The sequence below is a fragment of the Sabethes cyaneus genome, chromosome 2, assembly GCF_943734655.1.
Source record: "Sabethes cyaneus chromosome 2, idSabCyanKW18_F2, whole genome shotgun sequence".
In the NCBI taxonomy this organism is placed as follows: domain Eukaryota; kingdom Metazoa; phylum Arthropoda; class Insecta; order Diptera; family Culicidae; genus Sabethes; species Sabethes cyaneus.
Genome location: NC_071354.1, coordinates 92,580,559 through 92,599,128, shown reverse-complemented (window position 1 = coordinate 92,599,128; position 18,570 = coordinate 92,580,559). Strand labels below are relative to the sequence as shown.

Sequence of the window (18,570 nt, the reverse complement as noted above, 5' to 3'; positions counted from 1 at the left end):
GTTATCCATCTAGGTAAATAAAAATAAGGTAAATATTGTGCTTTGCAGCTGTAGCTGGATTAATCCCGATTATTTTCTCTAATGCCAATGTAGGGTAACCAACGTATTTTGGACCCCCTCAGCAGCCGTATATAATTTGGACACTTACAGCAAAATCGAATGCAAGTATCCAAATTATGTACAGCTGCTGATGGGGTCAAAATAGGTTGGCTACCTTTTATGACAAAACAAAACAGCAACATTGCAGTTGTCAGTCTTTCTCATTCTTACTCACAGCATTCGCATTGTCGCACTTTTTGTGCCAGTCGCGACTGCGGTGTCCAGTAAGGTCACAGAGAACAGACAATTATGTTCATATAAAATACTGTGGACCCCCGTTCGTTTGAACGATTCCTCATGCAAACTAACGGGGTTGCTTTTTAATTTGAACAACTGGTAACCCTAAATATGCTGGAACTTGTGTGAACTGGCTGCCCTGCTCTTTGTTATTGTTTTGGTGGTTTGATTCAGTTGGCAGTTGCAAGCAGCGAATATTCATTCTCCGATCGGATTTCTACCATAATCGTTGGGAAAACGCAATGTGAAACAGATTAAACACGCTAGATCAGCACAAACAAATCGCGTTTATGTGCATTGTCTGCATAAGCAAATGATGTCATATTGAGTATGACGTTTGAACCACTTTTAATTTGCACGTCGTGCAAACCAACGGGGTTCAAATTAAAAAGTGTTTAGATTAAAAACGGTCAAACGAACGGGGGTCCACGGTATCACGCAAATGGTGTGTAAGCTTTTAAACAAGACACTAGCGATATCTCTCTTAGGGTGCACCAGTTGTCCGACATCCACGTTGCCAAATTTATAATACATTCTTATCATATTCTACATATTCGAAATACTGGCAACTCTAATGCTAGTTACTGTCTACGGGGTGAAGTGGCTGTCAAATTCATACATTTTCGATGTCCCACGCATAGGTACCAAAATGTTAATTTTGACAGGAACCAAAAAATTTGCTGGGAATTCCCCTTTACCGAGGACCATTTGAAAGTTGCTCTCTTCACTCCTACATGAGAAAGAGATAGCAACACACCATGCCCTTGGTTACTGTAGCAACCTAGCAACGGTTGTAGGAACGGATCGATTTTGTTTATGTTATTTACTAGCTGACCCGACAAACTTCGTATTGCCACAAATTAACCTGTGTTGTACATAAATCATGAATCTCGGATGATCTTTGTCACTTCTCGAGTTTTGCAAGCCCCCCAGTGGGCGGCGCTTCCGACGGCGGGTCACCGGCAACACTCGCGACCGGCTCGTCCTGAATGATCTAGTGTTACTATAGATAGTTTTTGTGGTCTTGTTATTGATTAATGTTTTATGGAAGAGTCTCGAATTTCTCGAGTTGGATTAGTTTTTGAGTTTCGCAAAAATTTCTGTTTTATTTGTATGAGAGTCCATATCCCCCTACCACAGGGGTGAGAGGTCTCTAACTATCATAAAATAAATTCAAGACTCAAAAATCTCCTACATGCTAAATTTGGTTCCATTTGCTTGATTAGTACTCAAATTATAAGGAAATTTGTATTTTATTTGTATGGGAGCCCACCCTCTTAAAAGGGAAAGGGGTCGTAATACACCACAGAAAAAAAATTCTGCCATCTAAAACTCTCACATGCCAAATTTGGTTCCATTTGCTTGATTAGTTCTAAAGTTATGAGCAAATTTGTATTTCGTTTGAATGGGAGCCCCCCCCTCCTAAAAAGGTAAGAAGTCCTAATTCATCATGGGAAAAATGGTTGCCTCCAAAAACACCCACATGCCAAATATGGTTCCATTTGCTTGATTAGTTCTCGAATTATGAGGAAATTTGTATTTCATTTGTGTAGAAGCCCCCCCTCTTGAAGTGTGGAAGGATCCTAATTCACCGTAGAAAATATTTTTGCCTCCAAAAACCTCCACATGCCGAATTTGGTTCTATTTGCTTGATTAGTTCTCGAGTTATGGGGAAATTTGTATTTCATTTGTATTGGAGCCCCCCCCCTCCTAATGTGGGAAGAGGTCCTAATTCATCACAGAAAAAATTCTTGCCTCCAAAACCACCTACACGCCAAATTTGGTTCCATTTGCTGGATTAGTTCTCGAGTTATGAGGAAATTTGTATTTCATTTGTACAGGAGCCTCTCCTCTTAAAGTGGGGAGGGGTCCTAATTCACCATAGAAAATTTTCTTGCTCTCGAAAACCTTCACATGCCAAATTTGGTTGCATTTGCTTGATTAGTTCTCGAGTTATGAGGAAATTTGTATGGAAGTCCCCCCTCTTAAAGGGGAGAGGAGTTATAATTCCTCTTATAAAGAGGGGAGGGGTCTCAATTCACCATAGAATAAATTCTTGTCACCAAAAAAAACACCCACATGCCAAATGTTGTTCTATTTGCTTGATTAGTTCTCGAGTTAGGAGGAAATTTGTATTTCATTTGTACAGGAGCTCCCCCTCTTAGAGTGGGGAGGGGTCCTATTTCACCGTAGAAAATTTTCTTGCCCTCGAAAACCTTCACATGCCAAAGTTGGTTCCATTTGCTTGATTAGTTCTCGAGTTATGAGGAAATTTGTATGGAAGCCCCCCCTCTTAAAGGGGAGAGGAGTTACAATTCCCCTTATAAAGAGGGAGGGGTCTCAATTTACCATAGAATAAATTCTTGTCACCGAAAACACCCACATGCCAAATTTGGTTCTATTTGCTTGATTAGTTCTCGAGTTATGAGGAAATTTGTATTTCATTTGTATAGGAGCCCCCCCTCCTAAAGTGGGGAGAGGTTCTTATTCATCATAGAAAACATTCTTGCCTCCAAAAACACCTACATGCCAAATTTGGTTCCATTTGCTGGATTAGTTCTCGAGTTATAAGGAAATTTGTATTTCGTTTGTATAGGAGCCCCCCCCCCTCTCAAAGTGGGGAGGGGTCCCAATTCATCATAGAAAAAAATTTTGTCTTCAAAAACACACACATGCCAAATTTGGTTCCATTTGCTTGATTAATTCTCGAGTTATGAGGAAATTGGTATTTCATTTGTACAGGAGCCCCCCCTCTTAAAGTGAGGAGGGGTCCTAATTCAACATAGAAAATTTTCTTGCCCTCGAAAACCTTCACATGCCAAATTTGGTTCCATTTGCTTGATTAGTTCTCGAGTTATGAGGAAATTTGTATGGAAACCCCCCCTCTTAAAGGGGAGAGGAGTTATAATTCCCGTTATAAAGAGGGGAGGGGTCTTAAATTACCCTAGAATAAATTCTTGTCACCGAAAACCCACATGCCAAATTTGGTTCTATTTGCTTGATTAGTTCTCGAGTTATGCAGAAATTTGTGTTTCATTTGTATGGGAGCCCCCCCTCTTAGTGGGGGGAGGGGTCTCTAACCATCACTAAAACCTTTCCTGGCCCCAAAAACCTCTACATGCAAATTTTCACGCCGATTGGTTCAGTAGTTTTTGATTCTATAAGGAACACAGGACAGACAGACAGACAGACAGACAGACAGACAGAAATCCTTCTTTATAGGTATAGATTGAACACGGTACACATTGAAAACAGAAACCAAACCGCAATTCAATTTTTTCAAAGTATGGCAAACATGCATCGTATTTAGTGTTTTTCCGCATTGGATTGTACCATTTCATCGTCACACGCAGCATGGCCCCCGCCGCGGTGGTAATAGCAGTGGACTTTTCATCTTTGAGCACCAGAAAACCTTTGCCACTTCATCGAGGGCCGCCGATGTTGGAGCGTTTGGCTTTGATTCATTGGCGGTCGCTAAAATCGCGGCCTGTATGCTAATGGCTCATACATTTTTAAAATTCGTAATCAAAATCAAGGATTTAAATTAAATTAGTCCAATATTGCTATTTTTGATAAATGTTTATCTTTATTTTAGTGCAATGAATTGGGTAAACAATACGTCAGTTGCTGCAGCAACTTTGCTTTGGTGAAAATACGACGAAAGCTTTGATATATGCTGACAGACATTTACAAGCAAAGCCCATTCTGTTAGTGATGTGAGCGCCACGTAGCGGGAGCATTACCACATACTTTCAAAATGGCCGCTGAGCTTTTACACACGTTGCGGCTTCAAGATGAATGTCTGTTCTCTGTGGTAAGGTGCAAAATGCGGGATAATGAAGTATTCCACCACGCACACACATAAAGAAATTTTGACATTAGCTGAGGCCCTCGCTGAGGCTGTTTGCAGTAGGAGTAATATCAACAACATCAAATTCCAAACTCCCGGATCCTCTCCTCCACTCTTTGCTCCCCTCTCACTCCTACATAAGCGATCCTCAGCAAATGTCATTCTCGTTGGTGACGAAACCGCAAATTACTTCATTGTTATTGGCTATTTTCATCATCTACAATTGTCGAATGAAATGCATGTAAATACTATCTAACTTTTTTATTTCATTCGCATTTATTTATGCAGATATTGCAGTTTATGCAGATACGACGTTTTGCGAAAGTATCCTTTAGCATGTTCATTTGGCAACCCGGCTGTCAAGCTGACATTTACGCGATAATACCGTTATTTGCGAACAGTGCATGTGTTTTTATTTGATTGGTGTGTTGTGTTTTCAGTTTTGTGGAAGTTCTGGAAAGAAAATATCGTTCGGAATTCTTATCAGTGATTTTAAATCTTATCAGTATCGGGTGCTGCTGAACTATGAAAATCGCCAACTCGACAGACGTTGAGGGTGGACTAAAATGACCCTTCCTGTGTACTATTCATGTAAGACAGTTGTTCCGATAGTCGTAGCTGTGTTGCTCAGTATAGCCACGTTAGTAAATAGTGGAGGTATGTGATCATTCGAAGCAATGTCGAAAAGTTTGTCTAATCTATTAAATTTTTTATACAACTAGCGAATAATCTTCACATGTACGATGGAATCCGAACCCAAGATATTATAGCCGGTGACGTGTTCTTCGAAATTATTGACCCTCCAGAGTTGGAGTACACTTACCGGATCCGACCGGCGAAGGATTTTGGCAGTACGTTCGGCGCGTCCTTCAAGGTAACGGAGGGCAAGCTTGTTCCAGCCATTCCGTCGGATGCGTGCGACGCTCATATTCTCAATGAACGAGACTTGAAAGGCAACATCGCGCTCGTGGAACGGGGGTATGTACATTGTTATTTACTAGACAGCCGGCAGACAATATCTGCATGTGTTTAGTAATTGTTAAGGGGGCATAGTACTTTTTACATCATATTTTTTGCCTTATTTTAAATATTTTTTTCTCGATAACGCGAAAAGCGAATTATTGATTCGGGTTTTTTGCATTCTAAACTTTGCACTTTATACTAATATTTACAATTTTGTTGCATATGTGAACCTCTTCCCCTCTCCCCTACGGCTCCTTGAACATGATCATTCGAAAAAAACAGGATTTGCGGTACCATGAATTGGCGCTGGGGGGCTTATCCGAATTGAAAAATTCCAAGACGACATGAAAGTATATTAAATTATCTCGTGTTTGACCCATCTTTCTTTTTAAATTCGAATGCATAACAAAATGGCGGACATTCAAGCATAAAAGTAAGGTTTTTAGTCGAAAAAATTGACTTTAAACATTTCTAAAAAATCTGGCTTTAAAATGGTTGTCGGCAATGTTCGAAACTAGCCGGGAATAACTTTCACTTGGATGGAATAACCGCAGACACTGGTTTGGAATGAAACTGTTTGGCATTTAGCAATTCTAGTCATAACATAAATGAGTTATAAGTAGGTCTGATATATAGTAGGAGTATTTAAATAATACGGCTGATTCTACAATTACCAATCTTACAGCATAATGCGCCATCCTCTAGAAATCATATTTGTCCAAGTCTAGGTCCCTGGTTTGTAGGAATAAAAAAACTAATTTTCATTTATTGGCGTAACACTTCCGGAAGTGTATGTGGGCATCCGAAAAGATTCTGTTATTAAAGGATCATTTCATTTTAGTTTTTATTTTTTTGCTCCTTGCGAAGCAATAGCAAAGCTGCATGGCTGATTTTTAGTGGGGAAGACAACAGTAGCAATACTTTTGCGCGCAATATACGAGTATGCGGGCTCTCGTTTCATTTTATTTAATTTTCCGCTGTTTGGTTTACAAAGTAGTTTACAAAGTACTTGCTTTGGCTATACATTTCCAATATTACCCAGCCTTTTTAAGCGTAAATTGTCCGGTACTGACAATATGAGGTAGTAAAGAAACAGTCAGTGTCAAAAGTCATTATTTAAGCAGAAGCTGCAGCACTTTTTGTGAATTGTAGTTCAGATGTATCAATGTATGTCAATCAAATTTAAAAATACAGCTTTCTGATATAAACATCTCACGAGCACTAAAACAGCAAGATCAGCAAGTGCACATTTCCACGATGCGAATCGAATAACAAGTCAGCATTTTTTTTCTCTTTCAGCGAGTGCTCTTTCCTATCAAAAGCAATTAACATCGAGAAGGTCGGCGGTCAGGCAGTGATAATCACCGAAGTTGACAACAATTCGGATGAATACGACTACTACATTGAGATGATTCACGATAAGACGGATCGTGATACCAACATTCCGGCCGCTTTTTTGCTGGGTAGAAATGGACTCATCATCCGACGCACACTGACCAAACTGAGCAGACGGTATGCGCTAGTGAACCTCCCGGTTAATCTGACGTTTGTGGCGCCACATTTGATCAATCAGCCACCGTGGCTGCAGTGGTGATTTATTTGAGCGGTGATGGATATGTTTATTTTTTGCAGTGAAACATAGATTCTAGATTTTACGGAGTAAACCCTCATGGTATTATGACTGTTTAGAGAGACTAATTTTCTAGTCAACCTGTGAGAATGTAAAAAAGGAAGAGAGACTATCTTCATATTAATTGAACTGAATAAACTGAGTTGAACTTGTTCAATAAAATGAATGTTTTGCTGCTGCTGCTGCTGTTGTTGATTGTGAACTCTGTTGTCTCTTCGTTGAATCGACATCATATCGATATTGATTTCAATGAGGTTCTTCAGGATGGTAGACCATTGCCGAGATTCTGGGTTAGTACCGGATTATGTCCACCGGAACCTCGTGAAAACACTGCCACTTTCTTGCTTTCGGACGATAGCCTGCTGAATTTGGAAATAATTGGATCCTTACCTAATGAGGGACTGAAGTATGTTCGGATCCACTGGTTGTTAGAGATGATACAGTTTTCGTGAGTACCTATTTGCCAAATATTGATAGACAGCATGCGCTCTGAATTAATTTACTGATCTGACTTATTGTATTCACGTGTTCGAACCCCATACAGTTGATCTCCTTTGGTCCTCATAATGTGCAAATCCCAAGCTTGGTGCCATATAAACCATTCCTCGATCATTGAGAGCACCCTGTTTTACTTTTAAACAATTTTTGTTATTTGTTTGTTTATCTATTACGATAGCCTATTTGTTTAACAATTTTGTATCGAGTCAAGTAAAAAGTAGTGAAAATATTGAAAGATCAAATTGAATAGAACTAATAATTTGGGAAATAAAACTATATTATAATTCTTCTTAATATGTAAAAAAAACTTAACTTGGCGTTTGTTGAGAGACCGTTCCAGCAGATATATAAGCACAATTTTTCCACTCATAGTATGTATCAGAACGATGAGACATCGCAATCGTTGCTGCTGTCCGGGTTGCAGGTTTTGCTGAATGTCGTTGGGTAGGCTTGTCGCGTGAAGCAGCATATTTTTACCTTACGATAGTTGAACATTAGGTCGCTTCCGAGGAGAGAATTTTGAACGGTGGCACTTGTGTCTGTCTCATCGCTGCAGGTTGTAGACAAACGATACAGCAGATTTGAAACAGCGAGTTAAGGATGGTATACGACATCATCGTACACGAAGTCGGACATTATCACCGCATTTACCAGCTTTCATCGCGTTTGCGTAGAGAGCACCGAAGTAAATCGTCGACGTTATAACGACGTGGTTCACTGGATGAGCTTAAGTCATACTGCGATCTAGTTTTAGTCTAAGGTTCGTTGCAAAAAATGCTGTTTTATGGCGAGATTGGCCCGGCCTTTCTGAAGACGATGACCAGTGTTTTCTTTGGGTTTGCGGTCAACGGCCCAGTATACGATGGTTTGGAGGTTAGTGTTAAGACGCGCATACACATACGCATATGTTGGAATGTAAATGAACAAAATATTGATAGGTAATTCAGGTCAAGCGCCGAGCACATCTGCTTTTGCCAGCTTGGTTCGTCGCACTCACACATAGCCGAGCGTGTTGGCCAAACCTGAATTCGCTAACATTTTGTGCCAACATGTTCATATATGTATGGGAGCCTTCAATGGCTCGTATAAGTCTGTCGAAATCAGAGGTTAGACCAGAAAAGTAGGTGCGGATTAGTAAGGTTGAATAGCTAGTGGTCACTAGCGATACCAAAGACACGAACTCATCTACCCTTTCTAGTTCATCGCCGTCAACGGTTACCGTCCGCAGCCCAAAACTCTCGACAACAATTTTTAGCTAGATACTCTCGACTACGCAGCGTCTAGCGGAGATTGCCTCCGCCGTAGCAAATTTCCTGGCTACCTTTACTAAAACCCGTTATTCTTGTTTCGATACACGCCCTTCAGATTACCCCTTCAAGGGCGACGTTGAAAACCATACAGGATAAGCCGTCACCCTATTTCGACCCTCGCCGCGTCTCGAGTCCCTTTCGAAGGTGTCCCTGAGATGCTAACGAAACACACCGCTCAGTCCAATGTAGCTCTTTATTAGTTGCGTCGCCGGACAAAGTGTCCGCTATCATAAAGCCCGCTTGATAATTCCCTACTAAACCTTGTGTTATCGGTGACGGCCGACGTAACAGTGTCTAGGAGAGTATTTAGTAAGCGGCGTTCATCGGCGTCATGCCGCGATAGTTGCGCCAGTCAAGCCGATCCCCGGTAGATTTGGTAGATGGGACAAACACTTGAAACAGCTCTTTCTATCGATTCCTCTGATAACTTCTCCTAAATTTTGAAAATAACCAAGCGTAGTGCTGTTGCCAGTGTTTCTCGGATGTGTTTATAAAGCTGTGCTAGTGGCGGTGCTTACTAGCGGCTGAATTGGTCTTAATTACCCGATTCCACATTTGACCTCTTGAAGATCAGGTGGGACACTATAATCCTAGCTTAACTTCCGTTAGACTCGCATCTCTTCAAATTCGTCAATAAGATGTTCATAGAAAAACTGCTTCCACCTGCCAAGTACTAGTAAGCGCGAAGTACACATGTGTGTGTAACGAGTTGTTGGCATTGGTTTGCTTCGTGAGCGGGCCGTGCAGGAAGACGCCACGAGGCTGTGCACTCACGAGTGTGTAGATAGCAGAATTTATGCACACACAGCACCAGAGGCAGTTTTTCGCAAGTGTTCTTCAGTGGAGCAAGCGTTATACGCTATGTTTATCACACTCAATTTGCAACATCGTCGATCACCTCACGCTTGTTTGTGATAAGATGCCCTTCCTCGTCCCTACATAGGTCACGTTTCGTTGTGTAGCTCTTACGAGATTCATGTAAAACTTGCGCGTCATTAGCCCGGAATAGTCTTTCTAATTCACATCGACTTCACGTATCTACGCAGCATTAGTATAAGTAGATGTTTCCGTGTCCGTATACTACCTTAGTTTACACCGGGGTTCTTCACTACGGTTGCCCGTATTGCGGCTGATACCAGGAGAATGTAGGAATGGGAGTTACTGGATTAGACGCTAAGGTCCACGTGAGGGTTCATTTTATACCTACAGGTAAGCTACAGGCAATGACGCATTATCCAGCCGGTTACCAACCTAATATGTAACACGTAATTATTACGATAAGTGGATAACGATTGGATAATTGGAATGTCAGAATATTCCATGAACCGGCATGACCTAGCTTGCTTGCTCGGATACAACATCGTCTCGGAGTGTAGATCGCTGCTATTCAGGAACTTCGATAACCAAATTCCGGACAAAGGGAGTTCCGTGATTAGAGCCTATTGTAGACAGACTTCATTTTCAGTTTTCTGCTCATTAGATGCTCATTTGACTACAGCGCTTCAACGAAAAAGTATTGTAAAGGGTAATTGTAGAGTTAATCATTATCTACAATATTGTTGAAGAAATCAAAGTTTTATCTTTTGTATTTGGGGGCTATGGGGCTGATACTCCGCTGGTAGCAAAAAGAGCGCTTAGTGATGTCCGAAATTTTCAATTATTCGATTACCGATTAATCGGTGAGCGTTGTCTGCACTAATCGATTAATTCAACTACCGTGTACCCCCGTTGGAATGACCTTCTTTGATCTGAACATTTTTAATCTGTACCCCGGTGGTATGAATGCATTCACATTAAAAACCGATCAAGCGTCACACACAATTGACGTTAAAGTGGACCGGTAAATTAAAAAAAAGCAGAAAATCTTAATGCGTTTCCTCTTGCTCAGGAGCTTTGGCAATATAGCTCATATGCAACTTATCTCTCTCCAGCACTCAAAATAGACCATTTTAGTCGAAACTGCCGAGCCAATTTCGTATTATACAAACCGAACCTTTAGAATTCGCGCATATTTGAGATGTTTTCGAAACGTTTGTTTTCGTCAAATCAAAACAACAAGTTCATAGGGTGCGCGTCTTGCGCGTGTGTGAAAATGAATAGAGTTACCAAATATTCAGATTAAAAATGAACTCGCCCAATCTGAACGAGCTGTTTTTCATATTAGCGGGGGTTGAGTGTATTCGTGCTAATGGTGTTCGATTAAAAATATTCGAAAATTTCTGTGAGGAATACGAATATTCGAACGATTATGAACGATTGACGAGCTTTATTCGGGTTTTATTCGTACTTTCGCTACCGACGGGGTAGCAGCCTTATAGTGCCGTAAATACAAAAGATAAATCTTTACTTGCTTCAACAATATTGTAGATAATAATTAACTCCACAATTGCGCTTTACATTACTTTTTCGAATTTTGTTTCGTTGAGGCGCTGTAGCCAAATGAGCATCTACTGAGCTCCATACCATTGATCGAGCTATCTATATCTAGCACTTTTTCGAATCACGATCATTTTTGTTTTCGTAGCATGCTACCCTATTAAAGTAAGATGTAGTTCTACGTCAAACGCGCGAGTAGAAGAAGCACATGCTCGCCGATGCAGAGGAGAGATTCGCCAGCAACGACACATGGATCAGTTTCTACAAAACGGCGAGGATCAGGACTTTTGCCATGTCTGTGATGTGCAATACAATGCTGGCAACCTGCTTACTGACAAATCGGCGGTAGCAGCCAGGTGAAAGGAGCACTTCCAGATGTTGTTGAATGGAGCAGTAAACATGGAGATCAGCAGAAATAGGATAAGAATTGTGAGCGATGGTCAAGCTGTGGAGTCATCAACAAAGGAAGCGGTTAAGAAGGCAATTAGTGAGCAGAAAAACGGTAAAGCTGCTGGGAAGGACGGTATCCCAGCAGAACTTCTAAAAGCGGGGAGCGAGCATCTGTATGAAACAATCCACCGGATCATTTTCAGGCTCTACGACAAAGAACAAATGCCGGAGGAATGGATGGATGACCTCATTTGCTCTATTTCGACTGGAGTCGAACTCGAGTTCAAAAATTTGGTTCTTTCCCGTATCCTGTTTTGTTTTGACTGAGACCGTTAGCGGAGTCCGCCGTCGGCGAGTACCAAGCTGGTTTTCGTGAGGATCGCTCCACGACGAAACAGATGTTTACCCTGCGTCAGTTGTTAGAGAAGTTCCTGGAATACAACTTGCAGACTCATCATCTGTTTGTGGACTTTAAGGCGGCGTACGGTTGCTAGAACATGGTTTTCCGACGGAAGTAATTACGTTGATTAGTGCGACGCTGGATAGGTCAAAATCATGCGTCAGAATAGAGGGTGAGACATCAGCCGTTTTCGTGACGTTGGATGTACTGAAGCAAGGGGATGCACTCTTTAACCTGCTATTCAACATTGCCTTGGGAGGTGCAATACGAAGAGCAAATGTGGTTGGAAACGGGACTATCATCATGAAATCCCACATGCTTCTTGATTTTGCGGATGACGTCGAGGTCATTGGAATCGACCGTAAAGCAGTGGAAGATGCCTTTAGGTCTTTTAAACTTACCATTAACACCGCAAAAACGAAGTACATGGTTGCTGGCAGGGAACGTTAGAGTCTAAGCGGTGCTGGTGGAGCTTGATGGGAAACGATATGAAGTAGTTGAGGAATTCATATATCTTGGTACGCTCGATACATGTGATAACGATGTAAGCCGTGAAGTGAAACGACGAATTGCTGCCGCGAATCGGGCTTTCTACGGATTAAGTGCCAGCTGATGTCCCGTAGTTTGCAAATTCGCACAAAATCGGCGCTCTACAGAACACTAATCCTCCCGGTGACCCTGTACGGACATGAATTATAAACGCTAAAGGAAGCTGACCAACGAGTGCTTGGGGTTTTTGAGCGTAAAATTCTGCGATCAATGGTGGCAAAATGGAAAATGGAGTATGGCGCAGACGCATGAACCCCGAGCTGTATTAACCCCTCTAAGGTCCACATCATTTTTAGCACCGCAAAATTCACTAAAATGGTCGTAACTTTTTTATCTTTCAATATTTTTTCACCAAATTTGGGAGATTTCCCGAAAATCTTTTCTATTTTTATAATACCTATGGATAATCGCCATATTTCTTATGGCCCCGGAGTTATTCCGGAGTTCCTTGGGGGACCGCGACATGGCTTTATTAGATAAAGTTGCCAAATATTTTAAATTTGTTTGAAATCAGTTGATTTTTGTAAATATATCATCGACTGTGGACATATCAGTTACTTTGCCGCAGTTACGAGCCATGGCGCGCACCTTCCGGATCCGGGGGGACACTATGAATCCGGAACCGATTCCCATAAAGAGACATTTCAGCATCAGTAAAATATGTCGTGTCGCATAACAAAAAACATCAGCATTCGACAAAATAGCGATTGGCGATCATCTCATGTCTCTCAGAGGCCATATGGCCGGTTCCGGCCCCGGGGAGAGTTTCTTTTCTGATTCAAGCACGGAACGGATTTCGAAGGAATTTGTACGGGATTTGGAATCGATAATTTATAGAGAGGATTAAAAATTCTTCTGTGCCTAAACCGAACTTCAATAATGTTTAAACCTGGCTATTTTGTTTTAACGCATCGTTTCTAAATCGTAAATTATGTTAAGACTATTACATAATGCTCTTGTACTGGTACTTGTTCGGAACAATATATTTGATTTGGTGCAATAAAATGGATTATATCATCTAGTGAAGATTCATAACTAGCATCAAGCCATTTATCAGCAGGTATCAGCATCTTTGGCTCGAGCAGCACGTTCCTCACAATCATGTGGAAGATTTGTGCCTAATCAAGCCATTTAACTCTGATTCAAGTTATTGAACTGTATAACTTCGAGTTGTTTAACTTTTTCAATTGCTTTAAAAGATTTAAGGGATATTTAACAATCGATCAATTCGTAAGTTGTGATAAATTGTAGCAAATTAATAAATGCTGTAAATTAATAAATGCTGCAAAAAGAGAAAATTGCCAGCAAGATCGAACCTATTGTTTGTTCCAGAGTTCGATTTTCAATCAATACATCACCAATACAAAACACACCGCATGTAGACACATTGTCTGAGATTAACAGTATTCATAAAATCGGTAATCAAAGCAATGGATTTGAAAGATCTGCTTTGGCCTGTCAATTGGAAGATAGGAACAGCAATGTAATAAGGGTACGTTGTTGTCTGAGCGTACGTTTTACGAGTTGTGGGAGGGAGTAGTACATGCAGAAAATTTAGTAATCAGTTATTGTTTTATGTTGAAATAGTTGATCGAATAATAAAATTCTTTCGTGAGGTTTGCGTACTGCTTAGATAAAATATGTTAAGCAGTGATGTAATATCATTAATTGATTTCCGAATATGAACAGCAAGTGAAAGACTATACGAACGATTGTTCACAATGTTAGAGTAAAAACATTGAATCAAGATAAACATCCGAACAGTCTGAAAGAAATTCTTTATCGCCGTTTATATTGTTCATTACGAATCAATCAAGGAGGATAACTAACTTCTTCAGTAATATTCGAAATAAGTCACGATTTTTACAAACTTGTTAAATATATTCATACAAATAACAAACGTTATCTGTATGAGAAGAAATACGTATGTATCTGTCAGAATAATAATTAGAAATCATTATCTGCAGATTCTTCTACGTTCTAGACGTTCAACGAAGGAACATTAGTGAATAAATGGTTAAAATGTTTACAGACGTGTAAAAAGATTAATTGAACTGTCTTGCAAGAACCATAAGTGTTGTGTCCCGTTGTCCGACTGTGTCCCACTAAATGTAGATTGTCCGGTTCTTACGTTAGCACGTGACAGAATTTGTAGTTAACTCTGTGAAATTCATCTTATTACCGCTCTGTTTTAAAACTAATCATTTTCAGACACTATGATGCCAACAAATCGCTATTCTATGATTTTTCCAAACTGGACATGCTGCTTGATAAGCTGCACGAATTTGGTTTATACCCTGGCTTTGAACTTATGGGAATTCCGAGCAATGTCTCGTACGGAAACGAGAAGGAGCATCGATTTGCCTATTTTTGGACAGATTTGACAATGCAAATTGCGGCCCGATACCTGCGTAAGATTACCGAGGAAATTGCCATTCTATGAATGATCACAAGTTTATGTTTTTTACCAGATCGATATGGAATTAATTATGTAACCCATTGGAGATTTGAATCGTGGAATGAACCGGATCTTAAGGGTTACAACATGCTGAATTTCACGACGGATGGTAGATTTTGAGTTTTACGACGCGTTTTTTAGTGCTTGTTTTATATTTTTACTATCTTTTATTTTAGAATACGTCAATTATATCTACTCTCTTCGGCTTGGTTTGGATGCTGCTGGTCGATTACTCGGTGATGTTCGTTTTCCACTCAGGGGTCCAGCCGGACTGTTTCGCAATGAACAACATCATCCATTTTGCTGGACACTTCTCAAATTGTGTAATGAAAGGCCTCATCGATGTCCATTTGATGTGATAACTTTTCACAGGAAGGGGCTTGGAGTTAGAGCTAGCGAAATACTAAATAGCGAGTTAGAACTGATGAAACAGATTTGGGAGAGTTATCCGAATTTGGCATCGTTTAACTTTTCGAATGAGTGAGTATATAGAAAACGCATTACATATAATTATTTTTATAGAAAGCATATGATTTCAGTGAAGCTGATCCGATTGTGAGTTGGTCAACTCCAAGAGAATTTCAATCAAATCTGAAATATGGTTCCATGTTGGTATCAACTGTGCTTCAACATTGGTCTGCTATGGCTAATGGTACTTTTTCGAATTTGGAATCGATTTCTCATGACAACGGCTTTCTTAGTTATCATCCATTCGAATTTAACCAGCGAACGTTGCTGGCACGTTTTCAAATGAATGCAACGCACCCAAGACATGTGCAGTATGTTGTTAAGTCGGTCTACCCTGCTCTTGGTATGCTTGCCAATCTTGGACCGTTTGCTTCCGAAACCATTAATCTGCTCGGAAATCTCAGTTACATAGTATCCTATCAGCGAAAACCGTTTTATTCCTGTATTCTTTTCTGTTTGTCCAATGATACTTTCGATCCATTTGTAAAAAGAATTTCTTTGGATTTGAACTTGACATTATATAACGATCAGAACAAGCATATAGCTTATCTAGTGGAAGCGCTTGAAGACGGTGTAAACGACCCAAGTTTGGTGTGGGAATTTTTCCAAAAGCCATCGTATCCATCAAAATCACAATTTGCCGCCATGCGGTCTGTTCAATTTCCAAGTATACTGAAAGGACCAGCAATCATTTCCAATGGAAGTCAGCAGCTTGAGCTTAACTTGCGAGTTCCGTGCATTTTAGCAGTTCGGCTATGTAGCAAGGAGAACACAGCGCCACCGCAAGTCACAAATGTTCGCATCAGAAAAGTGTTTGCCTTCGAGGTGATGATATTTTGGAGGGACGAGTTAACAGCAGCAAGGTTAGTTGAACTAATATTTCGAATCATTTTTATATATTTTTTACGTAACAGGTGCATCGTTGGTTATGAAGTGTGGTTCAGGACGCACCAAACGCAATGGACGCAGTTGAATTTGGGTTTGCATACACCATTCCTGTTTTTCCAGTTTGTGTCCAATGAAACGATAGGGGTGGAAGGTAAGTAGTATCCAGTAATAACTTATTAAAACGGCTTATTCGTTAGAGTTAGATGCACAGCTATTATTTTATCAGGGTAGCTAGAAATATTCCAAAATACCAAAATAGAAAATGATCACGTATTAAGCTCAGAATCACTCTAAATCCCGTTTAAGAGCCAGAAAATGGCGAAAGGAAATGATCCCAAATGAAGCTTAGAAGTTTTCCATACTTCTTAACGACTTTGAAGACCGCAGATTTTGAACACTTCGCGATTTTTGCATAACTTTTCGCTAAGAATTAACCTTATATCGTTGAAAAACAAGTCCCCTTTATAAAATGAACATTCCTTAGTAAAATGTTTGGGTTGTGTCGTATTTAATTGCGTAATATAATAACGCAATTCAAAGAAAAATTTGAGTAGTTGTGGCTTACATATATGATGAAAACTTGCAAGTTGCAATAGAAATGGTGTATTTAACCAAAACTACCCAGTTTCATTTATTCCCTCATATAAAATTAAAGGAAAACTCAGATCACGCGTCTATCAAACGTCTTTTATACGTCAAGTTTCTAATACAAAGAAATCCCATGTGGATGTGTACCTTGAAGTATTTTAAATGGAAGTTTTTCATTTTTAAAGAATATTGTTGTTGGAATCAAGACATCATAGCCACATTTCACAGCCATTCAAATCACCAAATGTGATAGGAGCACATCCAAATCGAATGCCCAAAACACATGTCGAAGAATTTACTTACCTGTGCCGATCGAATGAGGTAAATATATTGCAGCACAGCTTTGTGATATTTCACAACACAAATAGAAACTGCTAAATACCTATCACTACTCTTCGTGTACAGTGAAAAGGCCTTCCGGGCGCATACCGTCCTGCTGTTGCTGATTGATTTCTGAACTTAATCTTCACCCAAGGTATAATTAAAAATCTCTATTTTCCTCGGATACATCCAATTTAAACTTCGAATCAGCACCGCAAAGTTAAGTTTTGCAAACAATCGTGTTACACAGACTGGCGGTAAACTTTGTTTGCCGAAAGCGACTATGCCGAAGGATTCGCTCTATGATCTATGGGATTGAATTTTCTGCTCCAAATGGTACGAAATGGAAATGGGTAGAGCAAATAAACGCACTTCCGCTAATTCAAGTTGCTTGTTTGTAGTTTGAGTTTCGCACGCTTGATTTGAGAAACGGTTTTCGAGATTGTCACTGATGTGGAACATGCTTTCTGTGAGTCACTATTATCTCGATGTAAATTAGTTTGCTTTTTGGAAAGATGTTGAGTAAATAATTAACTGTATTTTTCCATAAGAAGCAGTCTTCTGTAGCTTCAAGACTTCAGCAATTGTTTCTCACTGTTGAATTAGTATTCATGTAGTTTCTTTATGACACGCCTCATGGTAACACAGTTATGTAAATATTGAAAGTTGTTATTAACATTGTACTCTTATTTTCTTGACATTATTGTTATTCTAACACTTTGAGACACAAATTGGTTGGACAATAAAAGTCCCTATAAAAAAGCAAAGCAAAGCCTAGGTGCTACATTCCGTTATCGAAACTGGACCTTTTGTTTTTATACGACAGACTTCGCAGCCAGCTGTTAAAGTACAGGACAATTGCAGGGCCATTTGTTACGATCCTATTGACTCTAACAGCCTCTCCCAGCCGAGATTCGAACATACGACGACTGGCTTATTAGGCCAGCGTCATACCTCGAAGCCAACTGGGAGGCATAAAAGCCCCTATATCTATGACAATTAACATATTGCTTTTTTTTCTTTCTTCCCATCAATTAGGCATGTATCGAATTCGGTCTGTGGATATGTTTGGTCGTCTAGGAGCATTCTCGAAAGTCAATTATTATAAAGGATGATTAAAACGGTTACGATTGATATCAATAATAGGTTTAATTAGATTGATGTAGCTACTAGGTTTGTTTATTCACCGGTAAACATTGATACATTTTATCCTGTTGACGTTCAATTTATTTATATATCTGAAATGCCTTGACCACATCAGAAAAATTGCTGTGTTATATTTAATATACAGTGTGTGTTTCTGAATTAAAGTAATTGATGGCTATAACACTTGGTCGATCCGAGTTTGCGTAACCGGTAAAGTTATTGGTTTAACAGGTATTATTGGAAATTTATATTACATATTATTAACCTTGCGAGTCCAGGACACGTGTTTCACTTTATTAATTTATTTCTTTTCTATCTATTTATAAAAGCCAATGTGCGTATGTTTGTATGAGTGACCGAGTGACCGGACGATAGCCATGAATATAATAATCGTGCGGA

The 18,570-nt window shown here is 39.9% G+C and overlaps 2 protein-coding genes across 2 annotated transcripts; both read left to right on the top strand.

The window, feature by feature from the left end:
- Nucleotides 1–4,596: 4,596 nt before the first annotated feature.
- LOC128734846 (PRADC1-like protein) lies at nt 4,597–6,925 on the top strand. The gene is made up of 3 exons (XM_053829221.1): nt 4,597–4,843; nt 4,909–5,164; nt 6,449–6,925. The coding sequence occupies exons 1-3, from the start codon at nt 4,753–4,755 to the stop codon at nt 6,741–6,743; spliced, it is 642 nt and encodes a 213-aa protein (XP_053685196.1). The 5' UTR covers nt 4,597–4,752; the 3' UTR covers nt 6,744–6,925.
- Nucleotides 6,926–6,931: 6 nt separating this feature from the next.
- LOC128734847 (alpha-L-iduronidase) lies at nt 6,932–18,193 on the top strand. Its single transcript, XM_053829223.1, has 7 exons — nt 6,932–7,227; nt 14,514–14,713; nt 14,774–14,869; nt 14,937–15,240; nt 15,300–16,091; nt 16,143–16,267; nt 18,064–18,193. Exons 1-7 carry the CDS (start codon nt 6,941–6,943, stop codon nt 18,138–18,140), a joined length of 1,881 nt encoding a protein of 626 aa, XP_053685198.1. The 5' UTR covers nt 6,932–6,940; the 3' UTR covers nt 18,141–18,193.
- The last annotated feature ends 377 nt before the right edge of the window (nt 18,194–18,570 follow it).